This window comes from Lepisosteus platostomus, chromosome 18 (assembly GCF_059453375.1).
Source record: "Lepisosteus platostomus isolate fLepPlt1 chromosome 18, fLepPlt1.hap1, whole genome shotgun sequence".
Taxonomy (NCBI): domain Eukaryota; kingdom Metazoa; phylum Chordata; class Actinopteri; order Semionotiformes; family Lepisosteidae; genus Lepisosteus; species Lepisosteus platostomus.
The window spans coordinates 16819624-16835000 of record NC_142628.1 but is presented as its reverse complement, the minus strand read 5'-3'; the positions used below and the strand labels follow the sequence as shown (position 1 = coordinate 16835000).

The window sequence follows — 15377 nt, the reverse complement described above, 5'->3', positions numbered from 1 at the left end:
TGAGCGGGGGTGCACCCTCACAGCCAGGCCTCTGAGCGGGGGTGCACCCTCACAGCCAGGCCTCTGAGCGGGGGTGCACCCTCACAGCCAGGCCTCTGAGCGGGGGTGCACCCTCACAAGTGGGGCGGATTAACGAACAGGCTGGCCTAGGCTGTAGCCTAGAGGCCCAGACTGACCAGGGGCCCCTGACTGGACAGAATTATTGTTACTGTAACGAACACGCCCCTGCTCATAACTGAGGAAGGTCTTCTTTAGCTCAGCCAGCAAGACCCGGGTTCGAGCCCAGGCAGTGAGGGCACAAGCCCCAGAACCCGAATTTGTTACGTTATTATTATTTTGTAAGGGACCTGTGGGCCCCAGTGAACAGCCTGCGACTCGATGATCGGATAGATGTGTAGAAACCAAGAGATCCGAGCCTGAAGTGTCGTTCGTCCAGCCAAGCTTTACTGTAGGCATACAAGAAGCCACAATAAGGACCACAGGAGTTATCGCAGCTCAGGGGGGATATGACTCTACATCGCCTATATACACTTTTCTCTACACCCTCCCCCTCCTGTCTTTGAGGTAGCTTTCTCAAGAAACTCCAGGACTCAGAAAGCACTTAAAACATTCCTTTCTTATCAGCGAGTTTAGTGTAAACATTCCCCACCAGGGTGTTTAGTACAGAAGGTGGGAGTTCAACACAGGGAGGGAGAAGCATCTGTGCTCAAGCCAGCCTGAAGGGTAGAGTTTAGCATGCGAATTCAGCAGGAGTTCCCAGCTCCTACCACTCTATGGGTACAGAATAACATACAGATTCTGCGAGCAGGCTCCATCAGACGCCACGGGTTTCACAGTTCAAATGTATTCCGGCGGTGTTGATATCACTGTGGTGTCGCCCTGCGGGTCACCTTGGGTGCAAGTGTACGCTGGCTCTCAGCTGCGTGGGCGATAGAGAACGTGATAGCGGGGCCCAACGGCGAAAAGCCCAGCAGGAGGGGCGCTACTGAAAAAGATCCCCAGACGGACTGGTTATTTCAAGTCTGCCGGATCGTCGTCTAGTCGGCCTGAGCCAGACCCAACTGCGGGTCATAGCTGAGCTGCAAGGAAAACAAGACAGGAAACCTTCTACAGGTAAGAACGTGTTCTGGAGGGCCCTGCTGTTTGGTTTGTGGCCTGTATCTTTCGTATCTCATCGTGGATGCAGTGTCTTGACTGACTGACTGTGTCCTGGGATTGCTGGTGTTGTTCTTGTAATAATGGACTCGCCCGGTGTGCTCACTGGTCTCTGCTGTGCTGATCGTGTTGTTGTTGCACGATTTGTGTTCTGATTATGCCTAAATAAAAAAAACTCACATGATTTCTGTTGTCAGCTCGCTGATTGGCTGTGAACCTGATTTATTGGTTGCATTGGTGTACTTACAGTACAGACTATAGTTGTGTGTGTGTGTGTGCCGCGTCATACTCCGTGTGAATCGGCGGTAGCAGCCCTGACTCTGAACACATCACTGAATTATTACAGTATTTTCTCTCGCTTGTTCCTGGTACTGGGATGGCCAGGGGTGTCTACACAACCTGTAGCCTAGGGGCCTCCGATCACCTTCATTCACCCCAGCTCTCACGGGCAGGCCTCACGGGGGGGTGCATTCTCATTCTCCGGCCGGACACCCCGTATCTCCATTCCTGTCCTCAGAGGCACACGGGAGACATTTCCACACACGCGTGATCACGTCGCCATGCGGAGACGCAGCGTCTCGACAAGACGCTCATCTCGCACACGACCTGAACACAGATCTCCCCGTTTTACAGCTCGACCCCGGCAACACGTCCCTTATCACTGCGGAAACACTGTTCATCATCCAGCATGTCTGCGATCTCTCTTCCCGCTTCTCCTCCATCAACAACCAGCCACGCTGAAGCTCGTTAAAGCGACTGAAACTAGACAGAACAGCTCCCTGCAGGACCCTCGATAACCTGGACCCTAGAATAAGTGCGGCTACACCGCCGCTTTATCGTTCTAACTCCCAGTTTATACGAATTAAAGATGAAATAGCTCGGAATTATTGACACTCACCGTCCACACACGCGTCAACCACACTGCCGGAACAGACCACACAGCGCCGCTGCTATAAAGAGGAACTAATGGGCGCAGTACTATTAATGACGCAATCGTCGGTTATTATTAATCTAAAGACCTTTCTAATATAATCCCATATTTCCATTGTCTAAATTAAACTTTGGGTTCATAAGGAAACAGGATAATAATACGATTCTTAGCTGACCCCTATTTTCTCAATATTGGTACGTTCTGAGCAACGGTGTCCCGGTGGGTCAATTCGTCCTCAGGGTTCTAGATTTTTCCTTTTGCGATTGTCGACGGCGGATTTCTCATCCTTTCATGAGGTCATCGAGCTTTTTTCTCCCTGCTGTAAGAGCGCGACACGATCAACGGGATTACTGCTCCTGCCGCTGCTGTTGTCACAATATTTCCCTCACTTTCGTTAATGCATTTCATTCAAAAGCTTCTAGCCTCCCAGTTAGCGATGCCTGGAATTTACACACTAGGGCCATATCACTCTGCAGCTCACAACTGGCAGCCCACTGGAGCTCAGCTGGTGTGAGCCTGGCCAGTACCTGGATGGGAGACTCCTGAGAAAGCTGAGGCTGCTGCTGGAAGAGGTGTTAGTGGGGCCAGCAGGGGGCGCTCACCCTGCGGTCTGTGTGGGTCCTAATGCCCCAGTATAGTGACGGGGACACTTCAGTCCTTCGGATGAGACGTAAAACCAAGGTCCTGACTCTCTGTGGTCATTAAAAATCCCAGGGTGTTTCATGAAAAGAATAGGGATGTTACCGTGGTGTCCTGGCCAAATTTCCCCTGGCCCTTACCAATCATGGCCTCCTAATAACCCCCATCTATGAATTGGCTTCATTACTCTGCTCTCCTCCCCACTGATCGCTGATGTGTGGTGAGTGTTCTGGCGCACTATGGCTGCCGTTGCATCATCCAGGTGGGGCTGCACATTGGTGGTGGTGGAGGGGATCCCCGTTACCTGTAAAGCGCTTTGAGTGGAGTGTCCAGAAAAGCGCTATATATAAGTGTAAGCAATTATTATTATTATTATTTAAAGAATTTATAATGACGTCCACACTCTGTGGGGGACAGGGCCTTCTCCTGCTGCGCCCCAAAGCTGTGGAATTCTCTCCCCATGGATGTCAGACAGTCTCCCGCCCTGAGAGCATTTCAATCTGTCCTCTCCATGCTCCAACTCCTGCTGCACGTCTCAGCGATCGGCTTTCCTTTCTGTACTTTGTAACTTGCTAGTCTTAAAACTGCTTTTTTACACCCACTGTAAAGCACTTCAGATGCAACTTTTATGTTTGATTTGTTTATTGGTCTTTCGGGAAAAGCAAAGATTATGACATGGTATCGTATACAGTAATGACCAATCAGCAGGGCTTCACAGACGTGGGACCTAATCAAACTGTATAAACCCACCCACGATCTAGAAACAGGAAGACAGGAGGAGAAGAAAGGAGATCGGAGGTGTGGAAGAGCTAACTGAAGGGTAAAGAGAAGGTGGAGGTCTTTCCGATGGCTGGCATGATCTGCAAGCTCTTCGACAAGTGTGAAATGACGTTTTCCATATGTGGCCCAGCTGCAAATGTGGATTCTGGCCTGGCAGCCCTTTTCCGACTTCCTGAAGAGCTTGCAGGTCATCCCAGACATCTTAAAGACCTTGAAGACTGTGGCTTCTCTCCTCTGTCTTGTCACTGCCTTTTTTTCTCGATGCAACTCTTAAAGGCGGACTCGAAACTGTAAAAGTTTCTGAGGATGATGATGATGAACGTGTGGGAGGGAAGAGGACAGTAATCAGGAATCGTTCCCTGCTGTGCTGTCCGGCCTCCCTCCTCCTCCTCCCCTGGGTCAGGGGTCAGGGGTCAGGGGTTAAGGGGTCGGGCCACATTTACTGTGACTCAGCACTCAGCAACTCATCAGTACAATTAATCCACAGGTTTCGATCTTCCTCGTGGATTCCACTAAGATCTACCTTGTGTGCGAGTCTTGTCTGTGTGTGTCTGTGTGAGTGAGTCTGTGTGCCCCTGTGAATGTGTGTGTGCCATGTGAGTTGTTTCTGTGAATGTGTGTGTGTGTGCCCTGTGAGTGTGTCTGTGAATGTGTGTGTCTGTGTGTGCCATGTGAGTGTGTCTGTGAATGTGTGTGTGTGTGCCCTGTGAGTGTGTCTGTGAATGTGTGTGTCTGTGTGTGCCATGTGTGTCTGTGAATGTGTGTGTGTGCCCTGTGAGTGTGTCTGTGAATGTGTGTGCCCTATGAATGTGTGTGTCTGTGTCTGTGCGTGCCCTGTGAATGTGTGTGCCCTATGAATGTGTGTGCCCTGTGAATGTGTTAGTGTGTGTGTGTGTGTGTCTGTGTGTGCCCTGTGAATGTGTGTGTGTCTGTGTCTGTGCGTGCCCTGTGAATGTGTGTGTGTCTGTGTCTGTGCGTGCCCTGTGAATGTGTGTGTGCGCCCATTGTGTGAGTCTGTGTGTGTGCCCTGTGAATGTGTGTGTGCGCCCATTGTGTGAGTCTGTGTGTGTGCCCTGTGTGGCTCCGGCTCCCTCACGCTGTCCTGGATAAACCAGCTGGAAGAGGGATGGATGGACTATCTGATATGTCAGTGCAACACAGCTGCAGCCACAGCCCCCTGCAGCCCAGCAGTGTGAGCCTGGCCAGTACCTGGAGGGGAGACTCCCGGGAAAGCTGGGGCTGCTGCTGGAAGAGGTGTGAGTGGGGACACTATACTGTAAAAAAAGGCGCCTTCGTGCGGATGAGACATTAAACCAAGGTCCTGACTTTCTGTGGTTATTTAAAATCCCAGTGCGTTTCGCCCTGTTCCCCAGTGTGGGCCGGACGGGCGCGATACCCGATGTGGCCAGCAGGGGGCAGCACGACACAGCCCTGCGCTCGGGCGCGGCTGTCACCCGAGCCGACGCGCCGTGACCTCCGTCACCGCGGCGCTGCGCCAGAGACCTTCGCCTCCGTTATCAGCCCTTATCAGTCCGCTCCGCTGCTTCACGGAGCGCCAGTACAAGGGTCAGCGGTATCGCCTGACGCCGCAGTAACCCTCCCCCGCCCGGCGCCCTCGCGGGGGTGGGCTCATCCTTCGGCTCCGCGGTTCAGAGCAGCGCGTTTATTGGGGAGCTGGATTTCCAAGACGCAGGACTGAGTTCGCGTTTATGGAGATGAATGAGTAAAGAAGGAAAAGCGAAGATTCTCCCTCCCTCCACCAGCAGGCTGCAGGGGCACCACACTGGCACCCCCCGTACCCCAAACCCCCTGGCACCAGCTGCACAGAGGCGTATCCCTGACTGGAGCCTGCTCGAACCCGGGGACCAGGCTGCCCGACAGCTGCTCTGACCTGAGCCCCCCCCAGCTCGGCCAGGTCTCTCGGGGACCCCAGCTGCCATTTTGGGGGGGGGGTCTCAGGAACACAGCTGAACAGACCCCTTTGGGTTTCATGGATCTGCAGACTAGTATGGTTGTAGATGTCAGTATCGGCCCCCTGAGGACAGTATGATTCATAACTACGATTTGCTAGGATTAACGAGTCTTCAGAGCCCTAACGAGCACTCTGTGCTGGCAGCTGCTCAGGGGTTACAGAATTACACCCTCAAACTGGACAAAGAGAACGCAGGGCATCAGCTATAACAGCACAACTGGGCAACTTGTTCCACACTCCCACCACCCTCTGTGCAAAGAAGAGCCTCCTATTCTGTTTACAACGCAAAAGACAAGCCTAGATCCCCTCTCTAGTCCAGCTTTATTACAGTATTCATTTAGACAATATTGAGAAATGCCCATTGAAGCTCCTAATCTAGTGATGCTAATAACCTTTGTTTCTAATATAGAGGATTTCGTCGTGTTAACTTGCAGGGTGGGTCCTCCAGTCTGAACCCCCCTCTTCTTATACTGTACCCCAAACCCTGCCAGCACCCCACTGTGTGTGTAGAGCTACAGTGAGTGGTATTTATTCAGGAAACAGGTCCAGCACAGTCTTTTGTGTGTTTGAGAGCCAAGCGATCAAAGGGCCTGCAGGTCTGGGCCCCAGCAAGAGCAGAGGATAAGCCCAGGGACACAGCTGAAACAGGGCAGGACACAGACATTCAGGCAAACAGCAACAGATGGTGATGTGTTTGAACGCAGGGAGAGACACAGTGCGAGAGACATGGAGACACAGTGCGAGAGACAAAGAGACACACAGTGCGAGAGACAAAGAGACACACAGTGCGAGAGACAGAGAGACACACAGTGCGAGAGACAGAGAGACACACAGTGCGAGAGACAGAGAGACACACAGTGCGAGAGACAGAGAGAGACAAAGAGATAGAGAAACATGGAGACACACAGTGGGAGAGACAGAGAGACAAACAGTGGGAGAGACAGAGAGACACAGAGTGGGAGAGACAGAGAGAGACACTGGGAGAGACAAAGAGACAGAGAGACATGGAGACACAGTGAGAGAGACAGAGAGAGACACAGTGGGAGAGACAGAGACAGTGGGAGAGACAGAGAGATGGGGTAGAGAAAGGGACAGTTTGTCCACAGTGTGGAGTTGAGATGTTCTCCTGCTTATGTCACTCCAGTGCTGGGATCACTGTGATGTCATGACATAACGGGACTGGCCGTGCAGTGAGAGCAGGCCAGAGTGGGGGACTGTGGGAAGGGTGGCCGTGTGGGCAGGGGCCAGTCTGCTGTGACCTCACTCTCACTGGGGCGCAGCTGACAGACGCTGCGAGCACGCTCAGGGCTGCGAGCTGGACTCCACCCTCTCCTGCCGCCTCTTCATGATCTCCTGCAGCTCCGAGTCCCCCTGGCTCTTCTGAGAGAAACACAAGAGGCGAAGGGTGAGGGGAGGCCATTCGGGCCTTCATTACTCCATATACAGATGATCTGAATGAGCCTGACGTCTCACACTCCTCCAGTACATGAACACTGAGAGGGAGGGGTTCATACACACACACTGACTGGACACTCCAGTACATGAACACTGCACTGAGAGAGAGGGGTTAATACAGATGACTGGACACTCCAGTACATTAACACTGCACTGAGAGAGAGGGGTTCATACAGACACACTGACTGGACGCTCCAGTACATTAACACTGCACTGAGAGAGAGAGAGGGGTTTATACACACACACTGACTGGACACTCCAGTACATGAACACTGCACTGAGAGAGAGAGGGGTTCATACAGACACACTGACTGGACACTCCAGTACATTAACACTGCACTGAGAGAGAGAGGGGTTAATACAGACACACTGACTGGACACTACAGTACATGAACACTGCACTGAGAGAGAGGGGTTAATACAGATGACTGGACACTCCAGTACATTAACACTGCACTGAGAGAGAGGGGTTCATACAGACACACTGACTGGACGCTCCAGTACATTAACACTGCACTGAGAGAGAGAGAGGGGTTTATACACACACACTGACTGGACACTCCAGTACATGAACACTGCACTGAGAGAGAGAGGGGTTCATACAGACACACTGACTGGACACTCCAGTACATTAACACTGCACTGAGAGAGAGAGGGGTTAATACAGACACACTGACTGGACACTACAGTACATTAACACTGCACTGAGAGAGAGAGGGGTTCATACAGACACACTGACTGGACACTCCAGTACATTAACACTGCACTGAGAGAGAGAGGGGTTCATACAGACACACTGACTGGACACTCCAGTACATTAACACTGCACTGAGAGAGAGAGGGGTTAATACAGACACACTGACTGGACACTACAGTACATTAACACTGCACTGAGAGAGAGAGGGGTTCATACAGACACACTGACTGGACACTCCAGTACATTAACACTGCACTGAGAGAGAGAGGGGTTAATACAGACACACTGACTGGACACTACAGTACATTAACACTGCACTGAGAGAGAGAGGGGTTCATACAGACACACTGACTGGACACTCCAGTACATGAACACTGCACTGAGAGAGAGAGGGGTTCATACAGATGACTGGACACTACAGTACATTAACACTGCACTGAGAGAGAGAGGGGTTCATACAGACACACTGACTGGACACTCCAGTACATGAACACTGCACTGAGAGAGAGAGGGGTTCATACAGATGACTGGACACCACTACAACTCTCTGATTTCAAGAGAATGTTAGATGGGGCAGTAGAGATGGGTGTCCTAAAGCTTCTGATTATATGCCTTCTCCATGCTGTATATAACTGTACAGAAGCTCCGGGCTCCTATACAATCTCCTCCTGTATAGACGGCCTGTCTGTCCCGAGCCGCTGCCTCACCTCCAGCTGGGCCTTCTGCACTGTGGTCTGGCTGTAGACCCTGGAGCCCTCGTCCCCACACACCTTCCGCAGCTCCTCCTTATTCAGAGAGAACAGCTGGGCTCCAGTCAGGATCCCCAGGCACTCCACCGTCCTGGGAGAGAGGGGTCGATACAGCACATAGTACTGACTGGACACTCCAGTACATGAACACGGCACTGAGACAGAGGGGTTCATACAGACACACTGACTGGACACTCCAGTACAGTAACACTGCACTGAGAGAGAGGGGTTCATACAGACACACTGACTGGACACTCCAGTACATTAACACTGCACTGAGAGAGAGAGGGGTTAATACAGACACACTGACTGGACACTCCAGTACATTAACACTGCACTGAGAGAGAGGGGTTAATACAGACACACTGACTGGACACTCCAGTACATGAACACTGCACTGAGAGAGAGAGAGAGGGGTTCATACAGACACACTGACTGGACACTCCAGTACATTAACACTGCACTGAGAGAGAGAGGGGTTAATACAGACACACTGACTGGACACTCCAGTACATTAACACTGCACTGAGAGAGAGAGGGGATAATACAGACACACTGACTGGACACTACAGTACATTAACACTGCACTGAGAGAGAGGGGTTCATACACACACACTGACTGGACACTCCAGTACAGTAACACTGTACAGAGAGGGAGGGGTTCATACAGACACACTGACTGGACACTCCAGTACATTAACACTGCACTGAGAGAGAGGGGTTAATACAGACACACTGACTGGACACTCCAGTACATGAACACTGCACTGAGAGAGAGGGGTTCATACACACACACTGACTGGACACTCCAGTACAGTAACACTGTACAGAGAGAGAGGGGTTCATACAGACACACTGACTGGACACTCCAGTACATTAACACTGCACTGAGAGAGAGAGGGGTTAATACAGACACACTGACTGGACACTCCAGTACATTAACACTGCACTGAGAGAGAGAGGGGATAATACAGACACACTGACTGGACACTACAGTACATTAACACTGTACTGAGAGAGAGAGGGGTTCATACAGACACACTGACTGGACACTCCAGTACATTAACACTGCACTGAGAGAGAGGGGTTAACACACACACACTGACTGGACACTCCAGTACATTAACACTGCACTGAGAGAGAGGGGTTAACACACACACACTGACTGGACACTCCAGTACATGAACACTGCACTGAGAGAGAGAGGGGTTCATACAGACACACTGACTGGACACTCCAGTACATGAACACTGCGCTGAGATGGACAAGACGACGGGCGGACTCACGGTCTGGAGAAGCCCTTGCTCTGCAGCCAGGTGGAGACCTGGGCGGGCGGCGAGTCGAAGGTCAGGGGCACGGGCGCGCTGGCCTGTCGCTCGATGCGGAAGTTCCTGGCGGGCGGCTGACCCCTGGTGTTGGTGATGCGCTTGAGCAGCTCGTCGTTGACCTCGTCCATGTGCTGGGCACGCGCTGGACAGAGAGGACAGGGAGCCTCATGAACACACGGGGACATGCGCAGGGACAGGGACATGCGCGGGGACACATGCGGGGACATGCGCAGGGACAGGGTCGGGGACACGCACGGGGACATGGATAGGGACATGCGCAGGGACACATGCAGGGATATGAGCAGGGACAGGGTCAGGGACACGCACGGGGTTAGGGACATGTGCAGGGACACGAGCAGGGACACACGTAGGGCTGTCCTCGCACGATACTCACGGTCCTTGTCGCGGGGGGACATGCGTGGCCCCACAATCTCGTAGCTGTTGCCCCGACTCAGAGGGCTGGAGGGTGGGGGTCCCCGATACCCCTGGTTTGGCTTGGGGGAGACAGAGACAGATGCGTTTGAGGATTTTGAATACTTGCTTCACAATTAATCTTCAATATTGACGACTAAAGAGATTTAGTTCCTTTAACCTGTCTGCTTTTGAGAACAGGAAGGGACGTTCAAATGTGCTTGGTGTAGTACTTTATACACGTGTGCCTTGAACTACAGCTGTGTAGTACTTTATACAGGTGTAACTGGTTCTACAGCTGTGCAGTACTTTATACAGGTGTAACTGGTTCTACAGCTGTGCTGTCTGTTATTTCAGGTGTACGTGGCTCTACAGGTTTGGTGTCCAAGTGTTATTACAGGTGTCCCTGGCTGTACACAGGTGTGGTGTCCAGGTGTTATTACAGGTGTCCCTGGCTGTACACAGGTGTGGTGTCCAGGTGTTATTACAGGTGAACCTGGCTGTACACAGGTGTGGTGCCCAGGTGTTATTACAGGTGTCCCTGGCTGTACACAGGTGTGGTGTCCAGGTGTTATTACAGGTACCTGGCTGAACACAGGTGTGGTGTCCAGGTGTTATTTCAGGTGTACCTGGCTGTACACAGGTGTGGTGTCCAGGTGTTATTACAGGTGTACCTGGCTGTACACAGGTGTGGTGTCCAGGTGTTATTACAGGTGAACCTGGCTGTACACAGGTGTGGTGTCCAGGTGTTATTACAGGTGTCCCTGGCTGTACACAGGTGTGGTGTCCAGGTGTTATTACAGGTGTCCCTGGCTGTACACAGGTGTGGTGTCCAGGTGTTATTACAGGTGTCCCTGGCTGTACACAGGTGTGGTGTCCAGGTGTTATTACAGGTGAACCTGGCTGTACACAGGTGTGGTGTCCAGGTGTTATTACAGGTGTCCCTGGCTGTACACAGGTGTGGTGTCCAGGTGTTATTACAGGTGAACCTGGCTGTACACAGGTGTGGTGTCCAGGTGTTATTACAGGTGTACCTGGCTGTACACAGGTGTGGTGTCCAGGTGTTATTACAGGTGAACCTGGCTGTACACAGGTGTGGCGTCCAGGTGTTATTACAGGTGTACCTGGCTGTAGAGGGGCTCAGGCACACCGTGGGGCTCCTCCAGCTTGACGACGTCCAGGATGTTGAAGGGGACGTACCCCGCCTGCCCACTGCGGTTTTGCAGCTTCCACCACTGCTTGTTATCCTCCAAGACCTGCAGGTGGCAGCACACACACACTGATACACGCTGACAGGCGCACACACTGACCCGCACACACACTGATGCACACTGACCCACACACACTCGCTGACACACACTGAAGCACACACACTGACGCACACACACAATGGCACACACTGACGCACACACTCGCTGACACACACTGATACACACACACACTCGCTGACCCACTCGCTGCCTCTGACCCTCTCGTACCTCCAGCACCTCGTCCTGCAGCACCGACAGCTCGTTGGCGTTTCTGGCGACGAAGTGGTAGCGGATCTTGGCGTACTTCCTGGGATGGCCTGCTCTGGGCGGATCGAAATTCCTGCGACACCGGGAGGACAGGAGAGCACTGAGCGAGCCTGACCAGACACCCCCTGCCCCCCTGCGGGCGGCGAGCACCCTGTCACACAGAAGGGGGACCCCACGGCTACGTACCCGTTCAGCGGGGGGCAGGCCTGTGCCGCTGGGAACTGCGAGAGAGGACAGGAGGAGAGAGACAGTCACCGATCTGCACAGGTGTGCTGCCCACCCATCCCCTCGTCCAGCTCCCCCTCCCTGTCCCCCCAATCCCCACTGTGTCCAATTATCCACATTCCTGTCCCCCCAATCCCCACTGTGTCCAATCATCCACATTCCTGTCCCCCCAATCCCCACTGTGTCCAGTCATCCACATTCCTGTCCCCCCAATCCCCACTGTGTCCAATTATCCACATTCCTGTCCCCCCAATCCCCACTGTGTCCAATCATCCACATTCCTGTCCCCCCAATCCCCACTGTGTCCAGTCATCCACATTCCTGTCCCCCCAATCCCCACTGTGTCCAATCATCTACATTCCTGTCCCCCCAATCCCCACTGTGTCCAATCATCCACATTCCTGTCCCCCCAATCCCCACTGTGTCCAATCATCCACATTCCTGTCCCCCCAATCCCCACTGTGTCCAATCATCCACATTCCTGTCCCCCCAATCCCCACTGTGTCCAATCATCCACATTCCTGTCCCCCCAATCCCCACTGTGTCCAATCATCCACATTCCTGTCCCCCCAATCCCCACTGTGTCCAATCATCCACATTCCTGTCCCCCCTAATCCCCACCCTGCCCCCCTCTCCTCACACCTCCTCGGAGGGCCTCCTGTAGTCTGTGGGCCCTGGCTGGGACCCCTCTCTCTCCCAGGGGACGCCCTGGAACATCTCCGCCGGCGGCTCCCAGCCGTTCCGGAACTTGGGATAGTAGGGCGGGGCGTGCGGATCCTGTGGCCAGTCCGCCCTGGAGCCCGAGAGAGAGAGGAGGTGTGAGAACAGGAGACACAGAAGAGTTCGTCAGTGTGTCAGGCACCGTGCTCCTGCTGGGAGAGAGGAGTCGGAGAGAGAGAATGATGGGAGAGAGAGAGTGTTGGGGGAGAGAGGAATGGGAGAGATAGAATGATGGGGGAGAGAGAGGAATGGGAGAGAGAGTGTGATGGGGGAGAGAGGAATGGGAGAGAGAGAGGAATGGGAGAGAGAGGGATGGGAGAGAGAAAGGGATGGGAGAGAGAGAGGGATGGGAGAGAGAGGGACATGTGTCTAACCTGCTCCGAGTCCAGGCCTCCCCCAGCAGCTCATACACCCCCATCTCCTTGGGGGTCAGGTGACCCCTCAGGAAGTCCACTGCTTCCCGAGACAGGAGGGGGCTGAGCACCGATCGGGGCAACTCGGGACCGCCACAGCTCTGCAGCACCTACACAACACAGCACAGCACACAACACAGTAGGCTGCATTAACTCACAAAATGCTACATTAACACAACACAACACAACACAGCACAGCACACAACACAGTAGGGTGCAATAACACACAAAATGCTACATTAACACAACACAACACAGCAGGTTGCATTAACACACACAGCAGGCTGCATTAACACACAACACACTGCATCAACACAAGTGTCAGTCAGTATGTCAGCTATTCAGCGTGATGGGTCAGACACTCAGTGGTCACACTATTCAGGTTCTCATTGGGAGGTTTGCCAAACAGCAGTCAGCCAATCAGGCAGTCAGTGGTCAGTGGTCAGTGGTCAGCAGGCCAGCCAGTCAGCGTCTCACCAGCTCCAGTGGTCCAAACAGGAAATGGATCAGCTCTGCGGCACTGGGGTTCTGGATGTGTTTCTGCAGTCGGGCCTACAGGAGGCAGTGTGAGGGCAAGATCAGGGTGGTACTTGCAGACCTTTCCTTCCTCTCTCTCTCCCCTTGAGTGTCTGATTCTCTCCTCTCCCAGACCCCCTCGCAATTCCTTCACCCCTCCAGACTACAACCCCATTCTAACGTTTGTAATCACTGCAGACCTGCCTTTGGCCAGTCCTGCTCCCCTGTTAAAAACACTAAAACCCGTCCGACAGCGGGACCGGGCGGCTGGGTCTCGCCCAGCAGCACAGCTGCGGAGAGCTGTGGCTCCTCAGTGCCTCAGGCAGCTTACAGGCGGTGCTGATCACCGACACCGAGCCCATCCACCTCCCAGCACGGCCCGGTCCAGCTGCTCACCCCTAAGATCTGTGTGGATCATGTAGGAGCATGTTTGTTTTCATCAAATGAGACACCAAAGCAAAATTCTCTCCATTTCCAATATTTAAGATAATTGCATCTAACACCCGAAAGACTTAATTTAACTGGGATCACTAACAACGTAAAAGACTGGAGAAGAAGCAACAGAGGTGATGAGATAGATCAGAGCTCGGTCACAAATGAGGCAACAGAGGTGAAGTCACAGAACTGTCAATGACATAAAGTTACAGTGGTAGCGTAATACATTTTGAGCTGGGTCACAGGTGACAGGTGATAACGTGTAATGGATATGATGTAATGGACCAAAGCTGAATGTCAGATGAGGGTACAGGCGTGATGACACTGAAGAGAGCCGAGTGACAGAGGAGGTAACAGAGCTGAGTGTCAGATGAGGGTACAGAGGTGATGACACTGAAGGGAGCCGAGTGACGGAAGATGTAACAGAGCTGAGTGTCAGATGAGGGTACAGGCGTGATGACACTGAAGAGAGCCACGTGACAGAGGAGGTAACAGAGCTGAGTGTCAGATGAGGGTACAGAGGTGATGACACTGAAGGGAGCCGAGTGACGGAAGATGTAACAGAGCTGAGTGTCAGATGAGGGTACAGAGGTGATGACACTGAAGGGAGCCGAGTGACGGAAGATGTAACAGAGCTGAGTGTCAGATGAGGGTCAGGGGTGATGACACTGAAGAGAGCCGAGTGACAGAAGATGTAACAGAGCTGAGTGTCAGATGAGGGTCAGGGGTGATGATCTGAAGAGAGCCGAGTGACAGAAGATGTAACAGAGCTGAGTGTCAGATGAGGGTACAGAGGTGATGACACTGAAGAGAGCCGAGTGACAGAAGATGTAACAGAGCTGAGTGTCAGATGAGGGTACAGGGGTGATGACACTGAAGAGAGCTGAGTGACAGAGGACGTAACAGAGCTGAGTGTCAGATGAGGGTCAAGGGTGATGACACTGAAGAGAGTAGTGACAGAAGATGTAACAGAGCTGAGTGTCAGATGAGGGTACAGAGGTGATGACACTGAAGAGAGCCAAGTGACAGAAGATGTAACAGAGCTGAGTGTCAGATGAGGGTACAGAGGTGATGACCTGAAGAGAGCCGAGTGACAGAAGATGTAACAGAGCTGAGTGTCAGATGAGGGTACAGGGGTGATGACACTGAAGAGAGAGTAGTGACAGAGGACGTAACAAAGCTGAGTGTCAGATGAGGGTACAGAAGTGATGACACTGAAGAGAGCCGAGTGACGGAAGATGTACTGTAACAGAGCTGAGTGTCAGATGAGGGTACAGAGGTGATGACACTGAAGAGAGCCGAGTGACAGAAGATGTAACAGAGCTGAGTGTCAGATGAGGGTACAGGGGTGATGACACTGAAGAGAGAGTAGTGACAGAGGACGTAACAGAGCTGAGTGTCAGATGAGGGTCAGGGGTGATGACACTGAAGAGA

At 52.7% G+C, this 15377-nt stretch overlaps 2 protein-coding genes across 6 annotated transcripts in view; both read right to left on the bottom strand.

Annotated features, from left to right (window-relative positions):
* The window catches only part of polr2l (RNA polymerase II, I and III subunit L), an 8531-nt gene extending 6341 nt beyond the window's left edge, over nt 1-2190 (bottom strand). Inside the window, exon 1 of the mRNA XM_088611415.1 lies at nt 2054-2190. The gene's annotated coding sequence lies outside the window, so the exon portion shown is untranslated. The remainder of the gene's footprint in view (nt 1-2053) is intronic.
* A 1159-nt stretch (nt 2191-3349) lies between these two features.
* The window catches only part of eps8l2 (EPS8 signaling adaptor L2), a 66252-nt gene continuing 54224 nt past the window's right edge, over nt 3350-15377 (bottom strand). For all 5 annotated transcript variants that reach the window (XM_088611355.1, XM_088611356.1, XM_088611357.1 and 2 more), the window contains 10 exons: nt 13470-13544; nt 12954-13102; nt 12502-12652; nt 11821-11855; nt 11596-11707; nt 11242-11373; nt 10101-10200; nt 9665-9848; nt 8337-8469; nt 3350-6857 (listed from right to left, as the gene is read on the bottom strand). In XM_088611355.1, coding sequence (XP_088467481.1) covers nt 6780-6857; nt 8337-8469; nt 9665-9848; nt 10101-10200; nt 11242-11373; nt 11596-11707; nt 11821-11855; nt 12502-12652; nt 12954-13102; nt 13470-13544 — 1149 coding nt within the window. In that variant the 3' untranslated portion in view covers nt 3350-6779. The remainder of the gene's footprint in view (nt 6858-8336; nt 8470-9664; nt 9849-10100; nt 10201-11241; nt 11374-11595; nt 11708-11820; nt 11856-12501; nt 12653-12953; nt 13103-13469; nt 13545-15377) is intronic.